This window comes from Salvelinus fontinalis, chromosome 16 (assembly GCF_029448725.1).
Source record: "Salvelinus fontinalis isolate EN_2023a chromosome 16, ASM2944872v1, whole genome shotgun sequence".
Classification (NCBI taxonomy): domain Eukaryota; kingdom Metazoa; phylum Chordata; class Actinopteri; order Salmoniformes; family Salmonidae; genus Salvelinus; species Salvelinus fontinalis.
The window spans coordinates 10,337,605-10,361,082 of NC_074680.1; the positions used below are offsets into that span (position 1 = coordinate 10,337,605).

Consider the following 23,478-nt stretch of genomic DNA (forward strand, 5'->3'; position numbering starts at 1 on the left):
AGTTGGGCCTCATAAAGCAATCATAATAAGACAGAGGGCAGGAGCAAGGTGCTGTCAGAGAATGTAATTAATATGAAATACTGGCGTAGGGTGTGTTCCTAAAGGTAATGTTCTCCTGCTAATATGTTGCTATGGGTATGGTTGAGACAGAGTTCAGGCACTGTAATGCTCATTAAGCTGTCAGCTGTGTGCTCTCGGCTTCTGCTATTTTCAAATTGGCAAGTCATTCATACTCATCTGGACAATGGCATCATTACAAGAGCTTTGGATCCTATGGCAACAGATACACTACATTCCCAAAAGTATGTGGACACCTGCTCATTGAATATCTCAATCCAAAATCACAGGCATTAATATGGAGTTGTTCCCTCCTTTTCTGTTATAACAGGCTCCACTCTTCTGGGAAAGCTTTCCACTAGATGCAAAACATTGCTGTGGGGACTTGCTTCCATTCAGCCACAAGAGCATTAGAGAGGACGGGCACTGATGTTGGGCAATTAGGCCTGGCTCGTAGTCAGCGTTCCAATTCATCCCAAAGGTGTTCGATGGGGTTGAGGTCAGGCCTTTGTGCAAGTCTAGTTCTTCCACACCAATCTCGACAAACCATTTCTGTATGGACCTCGCTTTGTACACGGGGGCATTGTCATGCTGAAACAGGAAAGGGCCTTCCCCAAACTTTTGCCACAAAGTTGGAAGCACAGAATTGTCTAGAATGTCATTGTATGCTGTAGCTTTAAGAATTCCCTTCACTGGAACTGAGGGGCCTAGCCCGAACCATGAAAAATAGCCCCAGACTATTATTCCTCCTCTACCAAACTTTACAGTTGGCACTATGCATTGGGGCAGGTAGCATTCTCCTGTCATCTGCCAAACCCAGATTCGTCCATCAGACTGCCAGATGGTGAAGCGTGATTCATGTCTCCAGAGAACGCGTTTCCACTGCTCCAGAGTCCAATGGCGGCGAGCTTTACACCACTCTAGCCAACGCTCGTCATTGCGCATGGTGATCTTAGGCTAGTGTGCGGCTGCTCTGCCATGGAAAACCATTTCATGAAGCTCTCGATGAACAGTTATTGTGCTGACGATGCTTCCAGAGGAAGTTTGGAACTCAGTAGTGAGTGTTGCAACTGAGGACAGACGATTTTTATGGGCTTCAAGACTCGGTGGTCCCGTTGTATGAGCTTGTGCGGCCTACCACTTTGCGGCTGAGCCGTTGTTGCTCCTAGACATTTCCACTTCACAATAACAGTACTTACAGTTGACCTGAGCAGCTCTAGCAGGGCGGACATTTTACAAACTGACTTGTTGGAAAGGTGGCATCCTATAACAGTGCCACGTTGAAAGTCACTGAGGTCTTCAGTAAGGCGTTCTACAGCCAATGTTTGCCTGTGTATATTTCATGGCTGTGTTCTCGATTTTGTACACCTATCAGAAATATCCGAATCCACTAATTTGAAGGGGTGTCCACATACTTTTGTATATATAGTGTATTGTGATTGTCTTGAGATTATGGGGGATTTTTCAAAGGAGAATTCTGTCATACGCAAGTGAATTTTAGCCAATTCAAGTATAACTCACACTTTTTAGTTTGATATGACATTGTGATAAAATACAATACAAAGTAATTTTTAAAATATTGTATAAAAATATTTAATTAAAAAAAAATAATCTGGTAAAATAATTCTCCACTCCATGTAGAAACGTATAGATGCACATAAACAATGACTACATCTCATACAATACAACTTTAATTTACACAAATACAGAGATAGTGTACATTAATACAAACGTTGTGCAGTTATTTTCCGCTTATTTCCATAGAATGGGTATGAACCATGGATGAGGATATTCCACTGTGCTGAAGTGACATCCCTGACAGTCAAAAGAGGGTGTAAATCTGCCTAAATGACACCCACTTTCACACATTCCCTGCAACACCTGCCCTGCAGCTTTCAGTTTAATGAGACTGATGTCTGTTAGGTCATCAATCTCTCTTCCCCTGGTTGGAGCTGAGACGTCAGGCAAATCGCTCTTCACCTCAACCAAGCCAGGCCTCAGAATTACCTCTCTGCTCAGTCTCATACACACTCTTAGAAAAAAGGTGCGATCTAGAACCTAAAAGGTTTCTTCAGCTGTCCCCATAGGAGAAGCATGTGAAGAATCCTATTTGATTCCAGGTAGAACCCTCTGGTTCCATGTCGAACCCTTTTGAGTGCCACATAGAACCCTATACACAGAGGGTTCTGAATGGAACCCAAAAGAGTTCTACCTGGAACCAAAAAGGGTTCTACCTTAACCAAAAAGGGTTCTCTTATGGGGACAACTGAAGAACCCTTTTGGATCTTGTTTTTCTATGAGTGCAGTGCCTGACAGATTTGTCAGAAATATTAAAAACTTCATCACTTTGCTGACGAAGTGTCTTGTTCCTGTGTCACTTTGAAGACTGACAACTAAACAGCAATACTAACAATCCTAGTCTGTGACTGGAACAAATGGAAAAGTTATAAATGGTGATGGCAATGTCTGGGAAGTGAAGAGAACTTTAAGAGCATTGGGAAAGTTTCTGTGCTTAATGACTTGTCTGTTTATAAAGAGTTTCCGGCAAACAAAAGAGGAATTGATGAAAAGTTGAAAAACCCTGTTGGTCAAGCCCATATGACAGATAGGAGCACTCTATTCATGAAACCACTACCCTTTGCGGTAGCTAGCAGCCTAGTTGAAATGGCAAAGGGAATGTAGGAACTCTAATTATTTATCAAAGCCTGCGGTTACCTAAACATTTTTGCCAAAGTTACTTTGGATCCCATATATAACATGGTGTCAGAAGTGGGATCTACAGTCATTTTGACAAAATTGTTATATATGGATGAGGCTGAGAGACATGAGTCAAATTAAGATGTTCAGGACCTGAACACGGATTATCTGAGAGGATAATATAGCAAAAATACAGATTATGCATCCAAGTATTTGATCTTGAGCAATATCGAATTAACCCTTTACAGGACAAGTTGTGGCAGGCATTTGTAAGGGAGAATTCAAAAGGACCAAAACTCCATGTCACATTATTGCATCCACTTACTGTGGAAATGTTACTTAGACCAAGGGAAAGAAAATAAGTTTACTATTGCAGACACAATCTCTCATGAGGCTTCTCATGTCATGGTCCCTTTATTTGCTCTTAGAAGCACAGTAACCTGTTTTGAGGAGCTTTACGTATATCTTGGATTACAAAACAGTCTCAATGTCACCCTAAGGTCTATATTAACAGTTAACAATGCCACGTCGTTACACTGAGCTCTATTTGATGAACTCTCCACAGACATCTCCCAGCATCTAAAATAGGCAGGAAGCTCTTGGTGGAAGTGAGAGACAAAGTATGCCAAGGACTGACATGGAAAAACAGACTGGCCTGGATCATCTTAGGCCTTCGAGAAAGAGAGTATAAAGAAAAAAAATGAGGTTAACTAGAATCTTCAAATGTATTAGCCTCCCAAGAGAATGAAGGAGAGAGAGGAGCTTTTAAAGATTTTGAAATAACTGAAGGTATGATGGTGGATAGGGCCAGGGCAGGTGACCCCATCTTAACAAAAGGGCAACAAGATCTGAGCAAATGACACTGGCTAATGATTTATTTTTATATATTTTTTGTGCTTCTCCTCTAGTGTGCTACTGTAGCGTGAACAGAAACCACAGGATACATTTTTGCTTGGGGCCCTGCCATTTCAGAATAAGTCTGGAGGATGTTTTTATAGAATGGTACAACTGTCACTATTTTGAAATGAAGCATTATGTATAACAATATAAAATGCCTACACATCCAAGAGGAGAAAGGGGTTGTACATTATAATACAAAGAATGTGCTCTACCACTTGGTTACATATGCAAAAAATGTAAATCAATTTAATGATTTAATTCTTGACACAGTATAACAATTCAGTCAATAGTGAATCTACACTGCAACCCAGTGGTGATCTAGTGTCACTATATGGGAATGCACAACTACCTAATGGTGGTAATTTTGGCCTGTTTTGGGTTTACAATCAAAATATAGCCAATCATACCATCAACTGTTGACACTATTTACAGCAATGACAACTTGTAAGGATTTATATTACAACATTGTGAAAGTCAGTAAGACTTTTTAAAGAATGGTCTATTATCAAGCAGGAATGATAAAGAATGGGTCTGGAGTTTAAAACGTCAGCCCATCTTTATTTAAGTTTAAACACAAAACAAACAAACACAGCTATTTCTTCCATTTGGCAGAATACAGACACATGGCAGGTATTTAATCAGAGACCATTAGATGGCATGGTCACTAGATAGCCAAAACAAAAATGGTGACAAAGTAGAATACAAACACAAAGCTGGTGACTGAAATGTCAATAAAGATCCCTTTTTATCAATGAGAATGTGGTGCACCAAGAATAGTGATAACTGCACTGATTCCGTTCCCATAAACTCTTGACTAGATATGAGCAATGCCAAACCTTAAAAATAAATAATTCTTAAACATACTTCTTTGTGAAATGCTCTGCTCAAAGCTTTGCTTTGTTGTCTCGATCTTGCACACAAAAAAATGCCTATTTGGTGAGCCAGACACTGAAAATAACTCCGACAGTAACAGAGCTGGGCAAATCCTTATTCACCTGATATATATACAATATACACAAAAGTATGTGGACACCCCACCCACGTCTAGGAGCAACAACGGCTCTGCCTCGAAGTGGTAGGCATCTAAAATAGGCAACACAAGTTCACAGAACGTGACCGCCGAGTACTGCAGCGCGTAGCGTCTACAAATCACCTGTCCTCAGTTGCAACACTCACTACCAAGTTCCAAACTTCCTCTGGAAGCAACGTCAGCACAATAACGTTGAGCTTCATTAAAATGGGTTTTCATGGCCAAGCAGCCAAGCACAAGCCTAAGATTACCATGCGCAATGCCAAGCGTCAGAAAGAGTGGTGGACTCTGGAGCAGTGGAAACGCGTTCTCTGGAGTGATGAATCATGTTTCACCATCTGACAGTCCAATGAAGGAATCTGGGTTTGGCAGATGCCAGGAGAACACTAGCTGCCCGAATGCATAGTGCCAACTGTAAAGTTTGGTGGAGAAGAATAGGATTTTCATGGTTTGGACTAGTACCCTTAGCATGATATTGCCCCTGTGCACAAAGCGAGGTCCATACAGAAATGGTTTGTTGAGATTGGTGTGGAAGAACTTCAACCTCAACCCCATCGAACACCTTTGGGATGAATTGGTATGCCGACTGCGAGCCAGGTCTAATCGCCCACATCAGTGCCCGACCTCACTAATGCTCGTAGCTGAATGGAAGCATGTCCCCCGCAGCAATATTCCAACATCTAGTGGAAAGCCTTCCCAGAAGAGTGGAGGCTGTTATAGCAGCAAAGTGGGGACAAACTCCATATTAATGCCCATGATTCTGGAATGAGATGTTCGATGAGCAGGTGTCCACATACTTTTCACTGCAAACTAAACTAGAGTTCCCCTTCCTAGACACAAGTTGCTATTCAAACATCTCAATTACTGTCCTGAATTACTGTCCTGATATAAGAGCTTAAGTGGAGAGCAGGATTTCTTCTGTGAAGGGGTAGGGGTTTCGTGACAAAGATTAAGAAATTACACCTGATTGGCTCCTGAGGTAGTCAGTCACTTGATTTATGCAAATGTCATCAAAAGTGTGGCGGATGCATACAAGTTTATGGGGCTACAGAGGATGTAAATGGAGGAAAAAGCCAAAACAGTGGAAAGACAAATGGGGATGGGTTGATAAAAATAAAAAAGCACACTAACCAATGAATAAAAGGAAAAACTGTCATATTGATAGAGTCAATAGGTTTTGTAGTAAGGCATGCACAGGATAATTTATTTTCAAAAGCCACACAAGTGACACTTATACTCATATATTTAGTATATTGTGACAGCACACATGCACATGGTCTCCTACACCTAAGAGCCACAGATTCTGTAATAAAAAAAACGGCAGTTTATCGCTGGTGTCTTAACAGGCAGATATAGCACAACAGCACACAAGGAAGGAGAACACTTAAATTCTAATTTTATAGTAGATTTACAAGTCTTCCAAGCTGTCCTTGTATCAGACAAGTTCAAAGACCACACACATCATTATTATTTAGTCATGGCCATCGACCGATTTCAAATTGGGATTTATTTCTCTATATCATGTTGCACAGCGTCCATCAATCAAGCTAAATTCTGAGAGTTATTACACTAAGGACAGCGATAACATTTTCTCGTACTGGTACAATGGGGTTATGAGTAGGTTAGGAGCTATGTGAAGAAGATTGTTTATTCGCAAACTTATGCTGTACACATTGATCATGACTAACAAACTTGAACAGATGTTTTGCTGTAAATGAACAAAGAATTGTGTAGGTATTGCAGTACTCTGTTACTTTCTGCAGTCTTATTTGTACATACAACTTCAAGGACTATACAGAAATGAAAAGATAAAAAAATAAAACTATCCCACTCCAACAAATGCGTTCATCAACAACTCTTCTGTTGAAGCTTGTCGGGAAAAATAGGGGGAATGGTTTCTCTCATGGTACCAGGACAGGCACTATACATACGAGAAAAAAGTTACTAGGCAGCACTTGTAGTCAGTCTGATGGTGAGCAAGAGACATCAAAGTAGGTGAAATCTGAAGTGGAAGTTGTACAGCACCCACAAAATGAAGTTGCTTTGACATTGCTTTTGAACCAATGGGATAAGGAATCCTCCTTTTGGGGAGGTGTGTGGGCCCAGATAGTGAGCGTACGGGGAGTGTTGATTGAATAACAGGAGATGTCGTGCCTGGACATTGGGGTATGGTTTCAATTTGGTTTGGTTCAGACCGACTTGGCCTGCTGGGAGGTGGTTGCTTGTTTTTCCAGACGTGTTGTTTAGCCATTGCCATGGTTGATGAGGTGCATCCGGGTCTCCATGGGGACTGGGTCCTTAGGCACAAGCCCGGCAACAGAAGAGAGAGACACGGAAACAATGAAACACAATCCTCTGTAGAACAAGAGTAAAATCCTGGCATGCAACACACATAGGAGTGTCCACTGGCAATTGACATTTTAAAAGTAAAGCTTGATAGATAAATGTTTATTTATGTTTCTGTCTAATCTTGCGAGCCGTATTGTGTATGAATGTTTGTCGACTGGCATCAGCTCCGATACAATGGACACCACGTCCTCCTCACCACGTCGCTGATTACGAAGGAGGCAGAGGCGGCGGGCTGGTAGGGCGCCATCTTGAAGGGCGCCATTGAAAAGCTCATGCTGGTGTCGTCGGGGGAGAGGGGGTCAGGTGTCAAGGGGTTTGAGCTTGAGCGGTGCAAACAGAGCAGAGTAGTGGCAGGCAAGTTATTGAACTTGTCAGAGTTAATTTAGATACCATCATTTTCACATGGACTACTTTCTATGTGGCCTGACTTACGTGGGGAGGTGGAGTTGGGTGGAGGTTGAGGACTACAGAGCCTTCTTCATCCCCATAATGTCTTAATCCTTCAGGGTAAAGTTCTTCCTCAGGGCCTCTGAGATCAGCGAGGCAGTTTCTGACTCCCCCCATTAGGGAGGTGCAGCCTCTGTTATACCTGCATGGACACACGTTAAAAGCATGGTCTGGTACAAAGACATAATCTGAAACGTATTACCTAATAATTGTTTCCTCTCGCAGATTTTTTACCTGTGGAAAACAGGATGGCAGTCAGCTGCCAATGCATTATCACACACCTTCTGCTAACATGATATTTAGACAGTGTGTGTGTGTGTACTAATGGAGAGGGAGGCCTTTTCCTCAGTGTCCTGACTCGCCCTTTAAACCTACCTGTCCTTGCTCATCTTCATGCGGTTCATGTCCTTCAGGATGTCCATGACGTCGGCGAAGCTGGTGGACTTGGACAGCAACATCATGTCCTCCTCCGCCTCCCGGAAGTCCATGCTGGGACGGTCCAGGTCAAAGGCCGACATGTTCGCAAGTGGCAGGGGGTCTGGCATCAGCTCTGATACAATGGACACCACGTCCTCCTCACCACGTCGCTGATGACGAAGGAGGCAGAGGCGGCGGGCTGGTAGGGCGCCATCTTGAAGGGGCGCCATTGAAAAGCTCATGCTGGTGTCGTCGGGGGAGAGAGGGTCAGGTGTCAAGGGGTTTGAGCTTGAGCGGTGCAAACAGAGCAGAGTAGTGTCAGGCAAGTTATTGGACTTGTCAGAGTTAATTTAGATACCATCATTTTCCCATTAATAAACCTCAGAATTGGGACAGACAGAGCCTTAAAAAAGGGACACAGATTGGCAATCAACTCATCTCCTGCACTGTTGTCACATGCAATGTTCCTTCTAAGCTGCTCGCGGGCACGCAGTAGCCCCGAGACTGCCGCGCAGCTCCCCCAGGACTGCCAAGCAGAAGAAATATCAGCCCACTGAGAGAAGCATGAGATTGAACTTCACTTTCTAGAGTTTTCCCTGCGAGTTATTAGCCCAGTTATAGTTCATTTGTAGTCTGATTGCTTCCTACAAGAGCATAAAACGTGTACTTTTCTACACATCTTTGAAAAGTGAATCAGGTAAAGAGCTTTTTGTGGTCTTAAAGGGGCAGTGTTGTATTTTGATGCAGGCTTGAATAAGCTAAGTAGCCAATAGGCAGAGGTGTAGGCTCATTTGTCTGATTCTCTGTAATAATGGTTTGGAAATAATAATACATTTTATTTTGTAAAGTAGTTTCTTGCATCAAACAAAAACATTTGCAGTCACCTCCTTGTCTGAAGGACAAGTGGATAAACAGGTTAATTTCAAACCCTGCATTTGTATTTATTTTGTGTCATGGAATGTAGGCCTCCATTGAACACCACACATTGGCTGCTACTGTAGGCTGAATGATAGAACATGTTAAAATGTTATGGGATACATTTTCTTTTTTTTGATGATAGGCCTCTCTGGTAGGCCTACATTATTATTTAGAGTTTTTTTATTTAACCTTTATTTAACTAGGCAAGTCAGTTAAGAACACATTTTTATTTAGAATAATGGCCTACCCCGGACGACACTGGGCCAATTGTGCGCCGCCCTATGGGACTCCCAATCACGGTCGGATGTGATACAGCCTGGATTTGAACCAGTGAATGTAGTGACGCCTCTTGCACTGAGATGAAGTGCCTCAAACAGCTGCGCCACTCGGGAGCCCAAATTATGATCAAATACCCACACGAGCCTACTTAGCCACTTAAAACTGTAATTTAAAGTGGGTACAGCCTCAGTGTTCAGAGTAAACACACACTGGAAGTTGCACAGAATTTTCACAACATTCAAGTTTGTGTTCAGCAGACCTGAAATTTGTTCAGTGGCAAAATACATTTTAGGGAACATTGGTCACATAGTCAGGCTATTTTTAATAGAATGTCCTTGATGAGTTTCTGAGGCATGGGTGGGTCAGTGTTTTTTCAGTTTCAATGCCAAAGCCCATCACTTTAAGAAGACAAGCCCTATGCTTGTCTAGGAAAAGCGCATTGGCTAGAGCATGTGAAACAGGTCATCATAATCCCTGCAACAATGACATGACTTTATGCCACAGAGTTCCTGTGCATATCCATGCAGAAAGACATACAATCTTAATGACCAATAGACAAGCCTACAAAAAAATATACACACAGTAACAAATAAAACTACATTTTATTGATCACATGCGCCAAATACAATATATGATGACCTTACCGTGAAACGCTTACTTTACAAGCCCTTAACCAACAATGCAGTTCAAGAAATAGAGTTAAGAAAACATTTACAAAATAAATTTAAAAAATAACACAACAAAATAACAATAACGATGCTATATACAGGGGGTACCGGTACTGAGTCAATGTGTGGCGGTACAGGTTAGTCGAGGTAATTTGTACATGTAGGTAGGGGTAAAGTGACTATGCATAGATAATAAACAGCAAGTGGGAGGGTCAATGTAAATAGTATGGGTGGCCATTTGATTCATTGTTCAGTCTAATGGCTTGGGGGTAGAAGCTGTTTAGGGAGCCTTTTGGACCTAGACTTGGTACTCCGGGACCGCTTGCCGTGTGGTAGCAGAGAGAACAGTGTATGACTTGGGTGACTGGAGTCTTTGCCAATTTTTTGGGGCCTTCCTCTGACACCGCCTAGTATATAGGTCCTGGATGGCAGGAAGCTTGGTCCCAGTGATGTACTGGGCTGTATGCACAATTTTCTGTAGCACCTTACAGTCAAATGCCGAGCAGTTGCTATACCAGGCGGTCAGGATGCTCTCGATGGTGCAGCTGTAGAACTTTGAGGATCTGGGTACCCATGCAAAATCTTTTCAGTCTCCTGAGGGGGAAAAGGTGTTGTTGTGCCCTCTTCACAACTGTCTTGGTGTGTTTGGAGTCCAAACACCATGATAGTTGGACCATGATAGTTTGTTGTTGATGTGGACACCAAGGAACTTGAAACTCTCGACCCACTCCACTACAGCTCCATCGATATGAATGGGGGCATGTACGTCCCTACTTTTCCTGTAGTCCATGATTAGCTCCTTTGACTTGCTCATGTTGAGGGAGAGGTTGTTGTCCTGGCACCACACTGCCAGGTCTCTGACCTCCTCCCTAAAGGCTGTCTCATCGTTGTCGGTGATCAGGCCTACCACTGTATTGTCGTCAGCAAACTTAATGATGTTGTTGGAGTTGTGCTTGGCCACGCAGTCGTGGGTGAACAGGGAGTACAGGAGGGGACTAAGCACGCACCCCTGAGGGGCCCCCGTGTTGAGGATCAGCATGGCAGATGTGTTGTTGCCTACCCTTACCACCTGGGGACAGCCCGTCAGGAAGTCCAGGATCCAGTTGCAGAGGGAGGTGTTTAGTCCCAGGGTACTTAGCTTAGTGATGAGCTTTGTGAGCACTATTGTGTTGAACGCTGAGCTCTAGTCAATGAACAACATTCTCACATAGGTTTTCCTTTTGTCCAGGGGAGAAAGGGCAGTGTGGAGTGTGGTTGATTATTACAGGAGGCTCTTAATCGGCCCAGAATCAAAATGAATGACTGCCCAGAATTGGCCCAAGTACATCGGCCGTTTCCTTTTACCGGAATTCAGCCGACATTGCCGGCATCTTACCATAATCCCCCCCAGAAATGGACCGATGCAAATTTAAATAAATGTATACAAAATTACCCGATTTAGTAATTTTAAACATTAATATTATACATACAAATTATACCCATCCACCAAAAAAATATTTGCGCCTGGCCCACCACAGGAGTCGCTACAGCGCGATGAGACAAGGACATCCCGGCCAGCCAACACTCCCCTAACTCAGACAACGCTGGACCAATTGTGCGTCACCTCATGGGTCTCCCGGGCACGGCCGGCACGGGTCTCGAACCAGCATCTGTAGCAATGCAGTTTGCACTGCGATGCAGTGTCTTAGACCGCTACACCACTCTGGAGGCTCAATCCAAAGTTTTTGATGCTTATCAATTGCCTTGCACAAAGTATCAAAATACTAAAATACTACACAGGGCTCTTAAAGAATTTCATTTAAATGTCAATTGTATTTTTTGATTACATAAACAATGAAAAATACGGAGAAAAATAAATAGGAAATGTTAATATAAATGCGTTATATAAATAAAGCAGCATGTGAAATCATCTGCCAGAGAGTAGCCCCAATCGGCCCGAGCCCCAAGTAATACATTTGGGCCAGATAACTGTCACCGGAATCGGCCCAAGCTCAATCCCCGCATCCTAGCCATAAGTAATAATGCCGAAGCGGCCCAGACTCAGGCCACATGAAGTCGGCCAAGTGACTCTCAGCCAAGTGCCCCGACTCTCAGCCGGAATCTGCCCAGATCCACTGTGCTAGCTGGGACATAAGTGCATTTGTAGCCTGCAAGCTACGTTAGCTGCTAACCTTAGTGTGTTCAAAGTTCAAGCTAGCTAACATGGATACTTAGGTAGCTAGCTAACATCTTCTGTATTTGGACTGCTTTGTATTCAAAGAAATCTAATAATAGCATAATGCAGCTACACTGCATAAACCCGACAAGATGCCATGCCTTCATTTAAACTAGCTAACTTTAGCTAGCTAAAGCTAGTTATGCAAATTGCTGACATAACTTTAGTGTGTTTGGTTTGTAGATGCTAATGCTACCTAGCTAGGTGGTCAAACACCAGTCTCAATGTCAAGAGTGAAGAGGCGACTCCGGGATGCTGGCCTTCTAGGCAGAGTTGCAAAGAAAAAGCCATATCTCAGACTGGCCAATAAAAATAAAAGATTAATATGGACAAAAGAACACAGACAGAGGAACTCTGGCTAGAAGGCCAGCATCCCGTAGTCACCTCTTCACTGTTGACGTTGAGACTGGTGTTTTGCGGGGACTATTTAATGAAGCTGCCAGTGGAGGGCTTGTGAGGCGTCTGTTTCTCAAACTAGACATTCTAATGTACTTGTCCTCTTGCTCAGTTGTGCACCGGGGCCTCCCACTCCTTTGTATTCTGGTTTGAGCCAGTTTGCGCAGCTCTGTGAAGGGAGTAGAAAACAGCGTTGTACGAGATCTTCAGTTTCTTGGCAATTTCTCACATGGAACAGCCTTCATTTCTCAGAACAAGAATAGACTGACGAGTTTCAGAAGAAAGCCTTTGTTTCTGGCCATTTTGAGCCTGTAATCGATCCCACAAATGCTGATGCTCCAGATACTCAACTAGTTTGAAGAAGGACAGTTTTATTGCTTCTTTAAATCAGTACTACAGTTTACAGCTGTGCTAACATAATTGCAAAAGGGTTTTCTAATGATCAATTAGCCTTCTAAAATGCTAAACTTGAATTAGCTAACACAACATGCCATTGGAACACAGGAGTGATGGTTGCTGATAATGCGCCTTTGTACGCCTATGTAGATATTCCATTTAAAAATCTTCCGTTTCTAGCTACAATAGTCATTTACAACATTAACAATGTCTACAATGTTTTTCTGATCAATTTGATGTTATTTTAATGGGGGAAAAATGCTTTTCTTTCAAAAACAAGGAAATGTCTTAGTGACCCCAAACTTTTGAACGGCAGTGTACATGTACAATTTACCTCAACTAACCTGTACCCCTGCACAATGATTCGGTACCGGTACCCCCTGTATATAGCCTCGTTATTGTTATTTTATCGTGTTACTTTTTATTTGTATTTCATTTTTTACTTTAGTTTATTTAGTAAACATTTTCTTAACTCTTTCTTGAACTGCATTGTTGGTTAAGGGCTTGTAAGTAAGCATTTTCACGGTAAGGTCTACACCTGTTGTATTCGACGCATGTGACAAATAAAATTTGATGTCTCCAGATTGACTTTAGAAGCAGTATAACATTAGCTAGCTAGCTAGGATTGAGGGGAGACCACCGGTTTAAGACATTAACATTGCTAGCTATTTTGGACAAACTTTGCTAGCTAATGACAGCATTGTCATCTGTCTAAAGCATCTGTCTAAAGCAAATTTGACAACATGATAATGGCAAAGTTGATTCCTACTAAATAGCCTATTTTAGCAATGCCATCGTATTTCCAGATCACTACCGTGTATTTTAGACTAAACAGTCATTAGCCCCCTTTCAGAATACTGTGATTCACAGGACGTTTGGGCAACAATATGGCCACGGCGTCTGTTGAATGTTCATAATAATGGCAACTACGCAACAGAGTGACGGACGTGCAACCCATGAATAGGCCTAATATAGCTAACTTTGCCAGAGATTGTAAATAAGAATTTGTTCTTAACTGACTTGCCTAGTTAAATAAAAGTTTTAAAAAACATTTACAAGCCAATCATTTCGACCCCACGATAGCTGCTGACAACGTTTGCTGCCCCACTAAAGGACTATCCTCGAGATTAGCAGACCGTTATTCTGCACTGTGGGTGAGAGAAGCACGTTCTTACCGCACTCTGGCATAGGTCTCAGACTCCTCATCTGCTGCAATCCAGGCAATGTCTGCCAGTGTGGGCACCATGGGGCCATCCATGGGCCGCAGCGGAGGGAGGACTAGAAGTTCCTGGTAAACAGATGCAAGTGCTCTTGGTTAGCACCTTCAATGGAATTTGGCAACAAGATCTGCCTTCTGACAAAGTCAATGTCTGTACTATGTGTACTATTATGGCATGTGTTGAATTTGGAAAATACCATATTTACCTGGAAACATGCCCTGGGATGGGGTTTCATGGGCACAAGGGAGCCTATTCTCCTCACCACACTGCGAGTCGTTCCATGAGGCTTGTTCTGCCAAATAGGAATAACCTCCTGAATAGTGGTAAGAAATGTGATGTTACTTTTTCAAACATCCACAAACTTAGCATGGTCCCAGATCTGTTTGTGTTCTTGCCAGCTTTGCTGTTATTGTCAAGCCACACATGACAATTCTGTCAGGAGTTGGCAGGAGAGTAGAAAAAAAACTGGCACCCAGGGCCCAGGCCACCACAAACTCTTGTTAGTAACCTTACTCTACAGAATGCATGCTTTTAATCTTTAGAAATAGCTAGATAATAGCTACAGTGTATATACAAAAGTATGTGGATTCGGCTATTTCAGCCACACCTGTTGCTGACAGGTGTATAAAATCGAGCACACAGCCATGCAATCTCCATAGACAAACATTGACAGTAGAATGGCCTTACTGAAGAACTCAGTGACTCAACATGGCACCGTTATAGGATGCCACCTTTCCAACAAGTCAGTTTGACAAATTTGTGAAGTGGAAACATCTATGAGCAACAACGGCTCAGCCGCGAAGTGGTAGGCCACACAAGCTCACACACTGTAACCGTCGAGTGCTGAAATGCGTAAAAATAGTCATTCCTCTGTTTCAACACTCACTACCGAGTGACAACCTGCCTCTGGAAGAAACGTCAGCACAAGAACTGTTTGTCGGGTGCTTCATTAAATGGGTTTAAATGGCATGCACATTTGTGGCCTGCTGGAGGTCATTTTGCAGGGCTCTGGCAGTGCACCTCCTTGCACAAAGGCGGAGGTAGCGGTCCTGCTGCTGGGTTGTTGCCCTCCTACGGCCTCCTCCACGTCTCCTGATGTACTGGCCTGTCTCCTGGTAGCGCCTCCATGCTCTGGACACTACGCTGACAGACACAGCAAACCTTTTTGCTACAACTCGCATTGATGTGCCATCCTGGATGAACTGCACTACCTGAGCCACTTGTGTGGGTTGTAGACTCCGTCTCATGCTACCACTAGAGTGAGAGCACCGCCAGCATTCAAAAGTGACCAAAACATCAGCCAGGAAGCATAGGAACTGAGAAGTGGTCTGTGATCACCACCTGCAGAATCACTCCTTTTTTGGGGGTGTCTTGCTAATTGCCTATAATTTCCACCTTTTGTCTATTCCATTTGCACAACAGCGTGTGAAATTTATTGTCAATCAGTGTTGCTTCCTACGTGGACAGTTTGATTTCACAGAAGTGTGATTGACTTGGAGTTACATTGTGTTGTTTAAGTGTTCCCTTTATTTTTTTGAGCAGTGTATGTACACTAATACAGGACTATTAAAGGCCCAGTACTACTTCTGTGACAAAACCATTTCCCCCCCCAAATTTTGTTTTTATTGATGTAATAGTGCAGTCTGTCTTCGCTTCACAAGTCAGTAGGTGTGTAGTGCTTTCAATGTGAGAATACACAGAAAATGTATTTTTATCAATTATAAATAAATTATATTTAATTAAACACACAAAATCCATGAAAAGCAATAGAACGACAACCAAATAATGGTAGTTTCTTCCCTGTCTTCACTGTAGAGGCCTGTTGGAGGCTTGACAACTTCAGAACGTCAGATTGTCTGCCTTGATATTCATAAAACTCCACCGACCTGCTCTTGCGCAGTTGAACCCAGAACGATATGTGACCACTTGGTTACAGCAACATCGTTCTGCCGAGGACACCTAAACCAGTGTGGCCACCGCAAAGCCCAAGAGCCTGACCCTCTCTGGAAGTTGCTGTAGGCCTGCTTGGGATATTTAGCCTATATTGGCTATTGGTTGAGAATCAAAGCCCGCTCTAGCTTGGTAGGCTATGTCGGAGTGGGAAATTGGAAATGTGATTTGGGCCAAGTTGGAGGTAATAATGCATTTAGGTGATGGTTTATTGAAGTGCATGAATGTACCACACCAAAAGCTTGATTTTATGGCTGTTTTAAATCAAATTTCCTGCAATTCTACGTAGTAATTATTTATGTTCACCACTTGGTCAATTGATTTGATACAAGAAAGGCTAATAGTTTATCATCTGCTCTAACACGCTCACAAAACAGTAATTCAAGAAGATCGAAATGCATAGGCCATTCCCATGAAACTGATTGAGATCAATCAAATGATTGGCATTCAGATGTGCTTTCACCGGTAAAACTTAAATAATTATCATTCACGATTGACTGTGATGACGGCCTATTTTTAAATGAGGTATTCCTAACTTGGTGTTTGAGGGTATTAAAAATATATTTTTTTCTTGAGACAATAGGCCTGTGTGTGGGCATAGGCAGACGTTGCAATTGGAGGATGCATTTTATGCAGATTTTATAACAGGGATCTCCAGCCCTGTTGCTGGAGCGCTACCATCCTGTAGGTTTTCATTCCAACCCTAATCTAGCACACCGGATTCTAATAATTAGCTGGTTTACAAAATGAATCGGGTGAGTTACAACTGGGTTTGGAATGAAACCCTACAGGATTGTAGCGCTCCAGGAACAGGGTTGGAGAACCCTGTAGTAATAGGCTACATCTGTACGTACAGACTGAGGAAATTGTGACATCATTTACATATTTTTTCCGTCCCTTACCTAAAAAAAGCACTACAGCACTGCAAGTAAGATCTGTGGTAGGCCTGTAGCCGGTTGTGTCTGTATGCCGCATGTGTTCCCCGCTGGCTTCATCCATCTGCGCAGAAGCCAAAATGCAACCGTCACGTTCTCATTACGAACAGGGTAAGTAAAATACCTTTAATGACAGCACCACGGACAACTCCTTTCACCCGGAGACTTCGTGTCGCTATTTTGATCTGTCGCTGACCAAGTTTTAGCCTGCTCCATTTACATTGTGTCATAGGCTACATTTGGATTATTTTACTGCACCAACATTGCAATCTAATGTATGCACTATTTATGCAATAAACAGATGTATTACGGCACTGTACATTTTTGGGGACCTGTACTACAGACTGCTAGGGCTGGGCGATATGGCCAAAATATCATATCCCGATAGGTCATTTCATTTCCCGATAACGATACATATCAATATATAGCACATTTTCTGTAAATTCAATTAATAAATAGTTTATATAAAATGACCACATGTAAAGGCCTATTACATTTCGAATTACACTCAACAGAGGTACTTACTCATTAGATTATTTCTCCTTTTATTTCGAACCTTTATGCAAATGTTCAATTAAGCATGTAAAAAAATATTAATGTATAAAATTTAAAAAGGTAAATAGATAACACCAACTATAGTTGCGAACAAAATAAATATAGGCCTAAAATATATACAGTGCTGTGAAAAATGATTTGCCCCTTCCTGACTTATTATTTTTTTGCACATTTGTCACACTTAAACATTTCAGATCAAACAAATGTTATGATACAAAGATAACTGCATTTTATTTACTCTGGTTTTTAAGTGATTTTATTTATTAAGGGAAAAAAGCTATCTGAACTTTCATGGCCCTATGTGAAAAAGTAATTGCCCCCTAAACCTAATAACTGGTTGTGCCACCCTCCGCAGCAACAACTGCAATCAAGCGTTTGCGATAACTGGCAATGAGTCTTTCACATCGTTGTGGAGGAATTTTGGCCCACTCTTCTTTGCAGAATTGTTTTAATTCAGCCACATTGGAGGATTTGAACATGAACTTCCTTTTTATGGTCACGCCACATCTCAATCGGATTCAAGCCCGGACTTTGACCACTAGGCCACTCCAAAACCTTCATTTAGGATTTTTTAAGCCATTCAGGAGGTGGACTTGCTGGTGTGTTTTGGATCATTGTCCTGCTGCAGAACCCTTGAGGTCACGAACTGATGACCGGACGTTCTCCTTCAGGATTCTTTGGTAGAGAGCAGAATTCATGGTTTCATCAATCACAGCAAGTCGTCCAGGTCCTAAAGCAGCCCCAGACCATCACACTACCACCACCATATTTGACTGTTGGTATGATGTTCTTTTTCTGAAATGCTTTGTTACTTTTATGCCAGATGTAACAGGATGCACACCTTCCAAAAAGTTCAACTTTTATCTCGTCAATCCACAGAATATTTCCCCAAAAGTCTTGGGGATCATCAAGATGTTTTTTGCCAAAAGTGAGACGAGCCTTTTGTTGTTTTTGGTCAGCAGTGGTTTTCGCCTTGGAACTCTGCCATGGATGCCATTTTTGCCCAGTCTCTTTCTTATGGTTGAGTCATGAACACTGACCTTAACTGAGGTAAGTGAGGCCTGCAGTTCTTTAGATGTGGTTGTGGGTTCTTTTGTGACCTTTTACGTGAGTCGTCGCTGCACTCTTGGGGTAATTTTGGTAGGCCGGCCACTCCTGGGAAGGTTCACCACTGTTCCAAATTTTCTCCATTTGTGGATAATGGCTCTCACCGTGGTTCGCTGGAGTCCCAAAGCTTTAGAACTGGCTTTGTAACCCTTTCCAGACTGATAGATGTCAATTACTTTGTTTCTCATCTGTTCCTGAACTTCTTTGGATGGCGGCATGATGTCTTGCTTTTTGAGATCTTTTGGCCTACTTCACTTTGTCAGACAGGTTCTATTTAAGTGATTTATTGATTCAACAGGTCTGGCAGTAATCAGGCCTGGGTGTGGCTAGTGAAATTGAACTCAGCTTTCCAAAAAATATGATTAACCACAGTAAATTAATGTTTAACAAGGGGGGGGGGGGGGGGAATTACTTTGTCACATCGGGCCATGAAGATTCAGATAACTTCTTTCCCCTTAATAAATAAATGTATCACTTAACTGCATTTTGTGTTTACTTGGGTTATCTTTGTGTAATATAATTTTTTTTTTGATCTGAAACATTTAAGTGTGATAAATGTGCAAAAAAATAAGAGCACTGTATGTTTTGGGGGCTTGCCTGTTTTGCATGTTATTTTGGCATTAATACATGCAACATATCAATTTGCATTTGGTACCTTGGGTCGTTTCTCGACCGTGTAAATTGGGACCATGTCTTTGCAGATGTACAGTTGAAGTCGGAAGTTTACATACACCTTAGCTAAATACATTTAAACTCAGTTTTTCCTGATATTTAATCCAAGTAAAAAGTCCCTGTCTTAGGTCAGTTAGGATAACCACTTTATTTTAAGAATGTGAAATGTCAGAATAATAGTAGAGAATGATTTATTTCAGCTTTTATTTCTTTCATCACATTCCCAGTGGATCAGAAGTTTACATGCACTCAATTAGTATTTGGTAACATTGCCTTAAATTGTTTAACTTGGGTCAAACGTTTCAGGTAGCCTTCCACAAGCTTCCCACAATAAGTTGGGTGAATTGTCCCATTCCTCCTGACAGAGCTGGTGTAACTGAGTCAGGTTTGTAGGCCTCCTTGCTCACACACGCTTTTTCAGTTCTGCCCACAAATTTTCTATAGGATTGAGGTCAGGGCTTTGTGATGGCCCCTCCAATGCCTTCACTTTGTTGTCCTTAAGCCATTTTGCCACAACTTTGGAAGTATGCTTGGGGTCGCTGTCCATTTGGAAGACCCATTTGGCGACCAAGCTTTAACTTCCTGACTGATGTCTTGAGATGTTGCTTCAATATAGCCACAATTTTCCTGCCTCATGATGCCATCTATTGTGAAGTGCACCAGTCCCTCCTGCAGCAAAGAACCCCCACAACATGATGCTGCCACCCCCGTGATTCACAGTTGGGATGGTGTTCTTCGGCTTGCAAGCATCCCCCTTTTTCCTCCAAACATAACTATGGTCATTATGATCAAACAGTTCTATTTTTGTTTCATCAGACCAGAGGACATTTCTCCAAAAAGTACAATATTTGTCCCCATGTGCAGTTGTAAACCGTAGTCTGGCTTTTTTATGGCCGTTTTGAAGCGGTGTCTTCCTTGCTGAGCGGCCTTTCAGGTTATGTCGACATAGAAATCATTTTACTGTGGATATAGATTATTTTGTACCTGTTTCCTCCAGCATCTTCACAAGGTCCTTTGCTGTTGTTCTGGGATTTATTTGCACTTTTCACACCAAAGTACGCTCATCTTTAGGAGACAGAATGCGTCTCCTTCCTGAGCGGTATGATGGCTGCGTGTTCCCATGGTGTTTATACTTGTGTAATATTGTTTGTACAGATGAACGTGGTACCTTCAGGCATTTGGAAATTGCTCCTAAGGATGAACCAGACGTGTGGAGGTCTACAATATTTTTTCTGAGGTCTTGGCTGATTTCTTTAGATTTTCCCATGATGTCAAGCAAAGAGGCACTGAGTTTGAAGGTAGGCCTTGAAATACATCCACAGGTACACCTCCAATTGCCTCAAATTATGTCAATTAGCCTATCAGAAGCTTCTAAAGCCATGACATCATTTTCTGGAATTTTCCAAGCTGTTTAAAGGCACAGTCAACTTTAGTGTATGTAAACTTCTGACCCACTGGAATTGTGATACAGTGAAATAATAATCTGTCTGTAAACAATTGTTGGAAAAATTACTTGTCATGCACAAAGTAGATGTCCTAACCGACTTGCCAAAACTATAGTTAGTTAACATGAAATGTGTGGAGTGGTTGAAAAACGAGTTTTAATGACTCCAACCTAAGTGTATGTAAACTTCCGACTTCAACTGTAAGTTGTAAAGGCAGCTGTTATCTCCTTCCATCTTTGTGATTCTTTGCTATATGGTGTGCCGCGTGCAAAAGCCTCTTGCAACGTCTGAGTCGGGGGTTTGATTTGAGCACTCAACTTTACTTTTTTGGGTCTCATCCGTAGACTCTCTGTACTGTTTCACATAATTCTTGCGTAGGTGGTAAGAGGTTAGTGGTGTTTGAGCCTGTTGTTGGGTCCGGCCTGCGGCATATTTTGCAGAGGATGGTTTTCTGGTCCGTGTCAGACTTTTATACCCAAACCCCGTCCATGCGACCGAAGTAGACCCGTTTTCAGGTACGAGCTCCGTGTCTCCGTGCTCTGTCACGTTCACGCTCCATGTTTGTTTGTTGCAAATTTTCTTCCACATGCAAACCGTTGTCCAATTTACAAAACATATTGCCCAAAAGAGTGTGATTTGCGACAACGAAATAAACGATAGAGCGTAATATGAAACAATAGACGTTTTTCAATCGTCACATGATATATATCGTCATATCGCCCAGCCCTACAGAATGCTATCGGTCCGCTAATATAGTACTAGTAAAGGTCCAGTGCACTACTTTTGTCCACTTTTTTTATAGTGTTGCTGCAGCACCCTCAGCACCCCTATTTCCTGCAGCTATGGTTAGGTTACTAGTTGGTAGCTAGCCCAATGCAATGCTCCCTAAAAAGGAAGGTGATCATATGGTCACATTGACTGGCTTTTAAATTGAGATCCTTCTAATTCTAACTTTTACAACCTTTGTTTTGAGGAAAAATTCCAGTTTTGATTTGATAGATGGCATGCAGTCTATCAAATGTGTATTTCTATCAAATCAACTGGAATTTCTACTCAAAGTAAAGGTTGTAAAAGTATACTACATATTTATAGAATAAATCATACCTAGTTTGATTCTGTCATAATCAGTGAAAATTTTGATTTATACAGCTTTAACTTGCCTTTTATAGATGTTGTGTATTTCTATCAAGTCAACTGGATTTAAAAAAAAATCTAAACAAAGGCTGTAAAAGTATGCTTGACATTTGTAGAATAAATCATATCTAGTTTGATTGTGACAAACGGTGAATTAGTTATTGATTTGTACAGCTTTAAATTGCATTTTAAAGATTTTATCTATTTCCTTCAAATTTAAAACTGGATTTTGTATTCAAAACAAAGGTTGTAAAAGTATGCTAGACATTTATAGAACTAAATCAATGTTTATGTTTCTGTGACGATGAATTAGTTACTGATTTTTACCAATTTAAATCGCTTTTGGCGAATGTCTGTCGAATGTGTGACTATAAAACAAACTGTACCTTGGTTAGCTTCGCTGGATGGAGGCACCCATTGCGCTATGGATCAAAACTGCAACATTAAGCATTTTTTATTTGAAGGATTATTTCTCGCTGATGAAAGATAAGGGCCATATGTTTCGAAAGCGATGATTACTGACGTTTCTAAACGTTAACCACAGCGTAGGGGATTCGAGTTCACATGAAGTCGTGGGCGAAGCTATGGCTGTGAACTGTATGCAGAATGCCGCCTAGAGTTTGAGAAAGCTAAAGCACGGCTAGCTATTTAGTTGTGTTTAACGTTAGTTGCGCTCTACTGTTAGCTGACGAGGCTTGTCAGTTAACGTTAACTAGCCCTTCAACCGGTCTTCCTGGCTTATTGACCCTCATTTTAGACATCGAATGATGCCATGTATTGTAGCTAATGTCGGTTATCTTAACACAAAATACAGATTGGCGTTGCTTTTCCTAGCAGGTTAGAGTATTTTAGCTAACCCTTTTCCTAACCTGCTGCCTAAATTCACCCTTAAAGGCGCTCCATGGACAATCAGATGTCTGCATTGGCCGTGCAGCATTTACGGTGATATAGCCTCAGCAGGAGTCAAAGCATGCATACTTATTGCGCAGAGTTGTCAAGGAAGTGCGTTTGTTTATACAGGACCTCCCGCATTCACCTACCGTCATCAATCATGTCAATGTGTAGCTATATGGAGCCGTCCATATTGTTACAACATTTGAGAGGCTCACGGCGATGCGGTACTGAGCTCATTTTCGTCTCTACTGTAACGTTACATGCCTCTGTAGGATCCGCTACTGAGTCACACCATCCATATGGCACCGCCGACCACATTTCGGATCAAGCATAAATTGTCTCTTAAATGCACTGCATGTTCAATCTGAGGTCTGCATTGGCCTTGCAGCATTTACATGATATTGCCTCTGCAGAAGTCAGGGAGTGCATTCATACTTCGGCTTCGCAGAGCTATATGGGAGGTCCTGTAAAACAAACTCACGTCCTTGACAATTTATTTTACATCAACTCCGCGAAGCGAAAGAAGTATGAATGCCCTGACTTCTGCAGAGGCCGTATCAGCTGCACGGACAATGCTGATGGCAGATTGACCATGGAGCGCCTTTAACCTGCTATGAAAAAGTTGCGTTTGGTTTTAGCTGTACTCACTCTAGTCAGAACCGTATTTTTCTCCAGAATTTGAGCATCAAGAAGCGACGCAATGAAAGCGCTTCGAGTGGCAGAAGGCAGGTGCGAGGCCTTTTGCGGAATTTATTTATAAGCTATATATATTTCCCAAAGGTATAAGCCACTCCAGT

The 23,478-nt window shown here is 42.1% G+C and overlaps 2 protein-coding genes across 6 annotated transcripts in view; one reads left to right on the forward strand and one right to left on the reverse strand.

Moving 5' to 3' along the window:
• LOC129812624 (oxidation resistance protein 1-like) overlaps positions 1–23,478 on the forward strand; it is a 56,018-nt gene that overhangs the window by 16,133 nt on the left and 16,407 nt on the right. For 2 of the 4 annotated variants that reach the window (XM_055864348.1, XM_055864350.1), the window contains exon 1: positions 16,734–16,985. The exons of 1 other annotated variant lie outside the window; for it this stretch is intronic. The gene's annotated coding sequence lies outside the window, so the exon portion shown is untranslated. Of the gene's footprint in view, positions 1–16,733; positions 16,986–21,915; positions 23,411–23,478 lie in introns of those variants that run through there. One more of the 4 variants, XM_055864347.1, reaches the window with a different exon arrangement.
• LOC129812626 (mitochondrial fission regulator 1-like) lies at positions 4,171–23,413 on the reverse strand. 2 transcript variants are annotated; one of them, XR_008753037.1, is made up of 7 exons: positions 23,330–23,413; positions 14,195–14,302; positions 13,945–14,057; positions 7,856–8,140; positions 7,466–7,622; positions 7,230–7,353; positions 4,171–6,981 (listed from the first exon to the last, which is right to left on the reverse strand). XR_008753037.1 is itself a non-coding variant. In XM_055864354.1 (6 exons), exons 2-6 carry the CDS (start codon positions 14,222–14,224, stop codon positions 7,333–7,335), a joined length of 606 nt encoding a protein of 201 aa, XP_055720329.1. In that variant the 5' UTR covers positions 14,225–14,302; positions 23,330–23,413; the 3' UTR covers positions 4,171–7,332. The 2 variants fall into 2 exon arrangements, 1 of the variants encoding a protein (XP_055720329.1); XM_055864354.1 differs by having other exon boundaries at positions 4,171–7,353.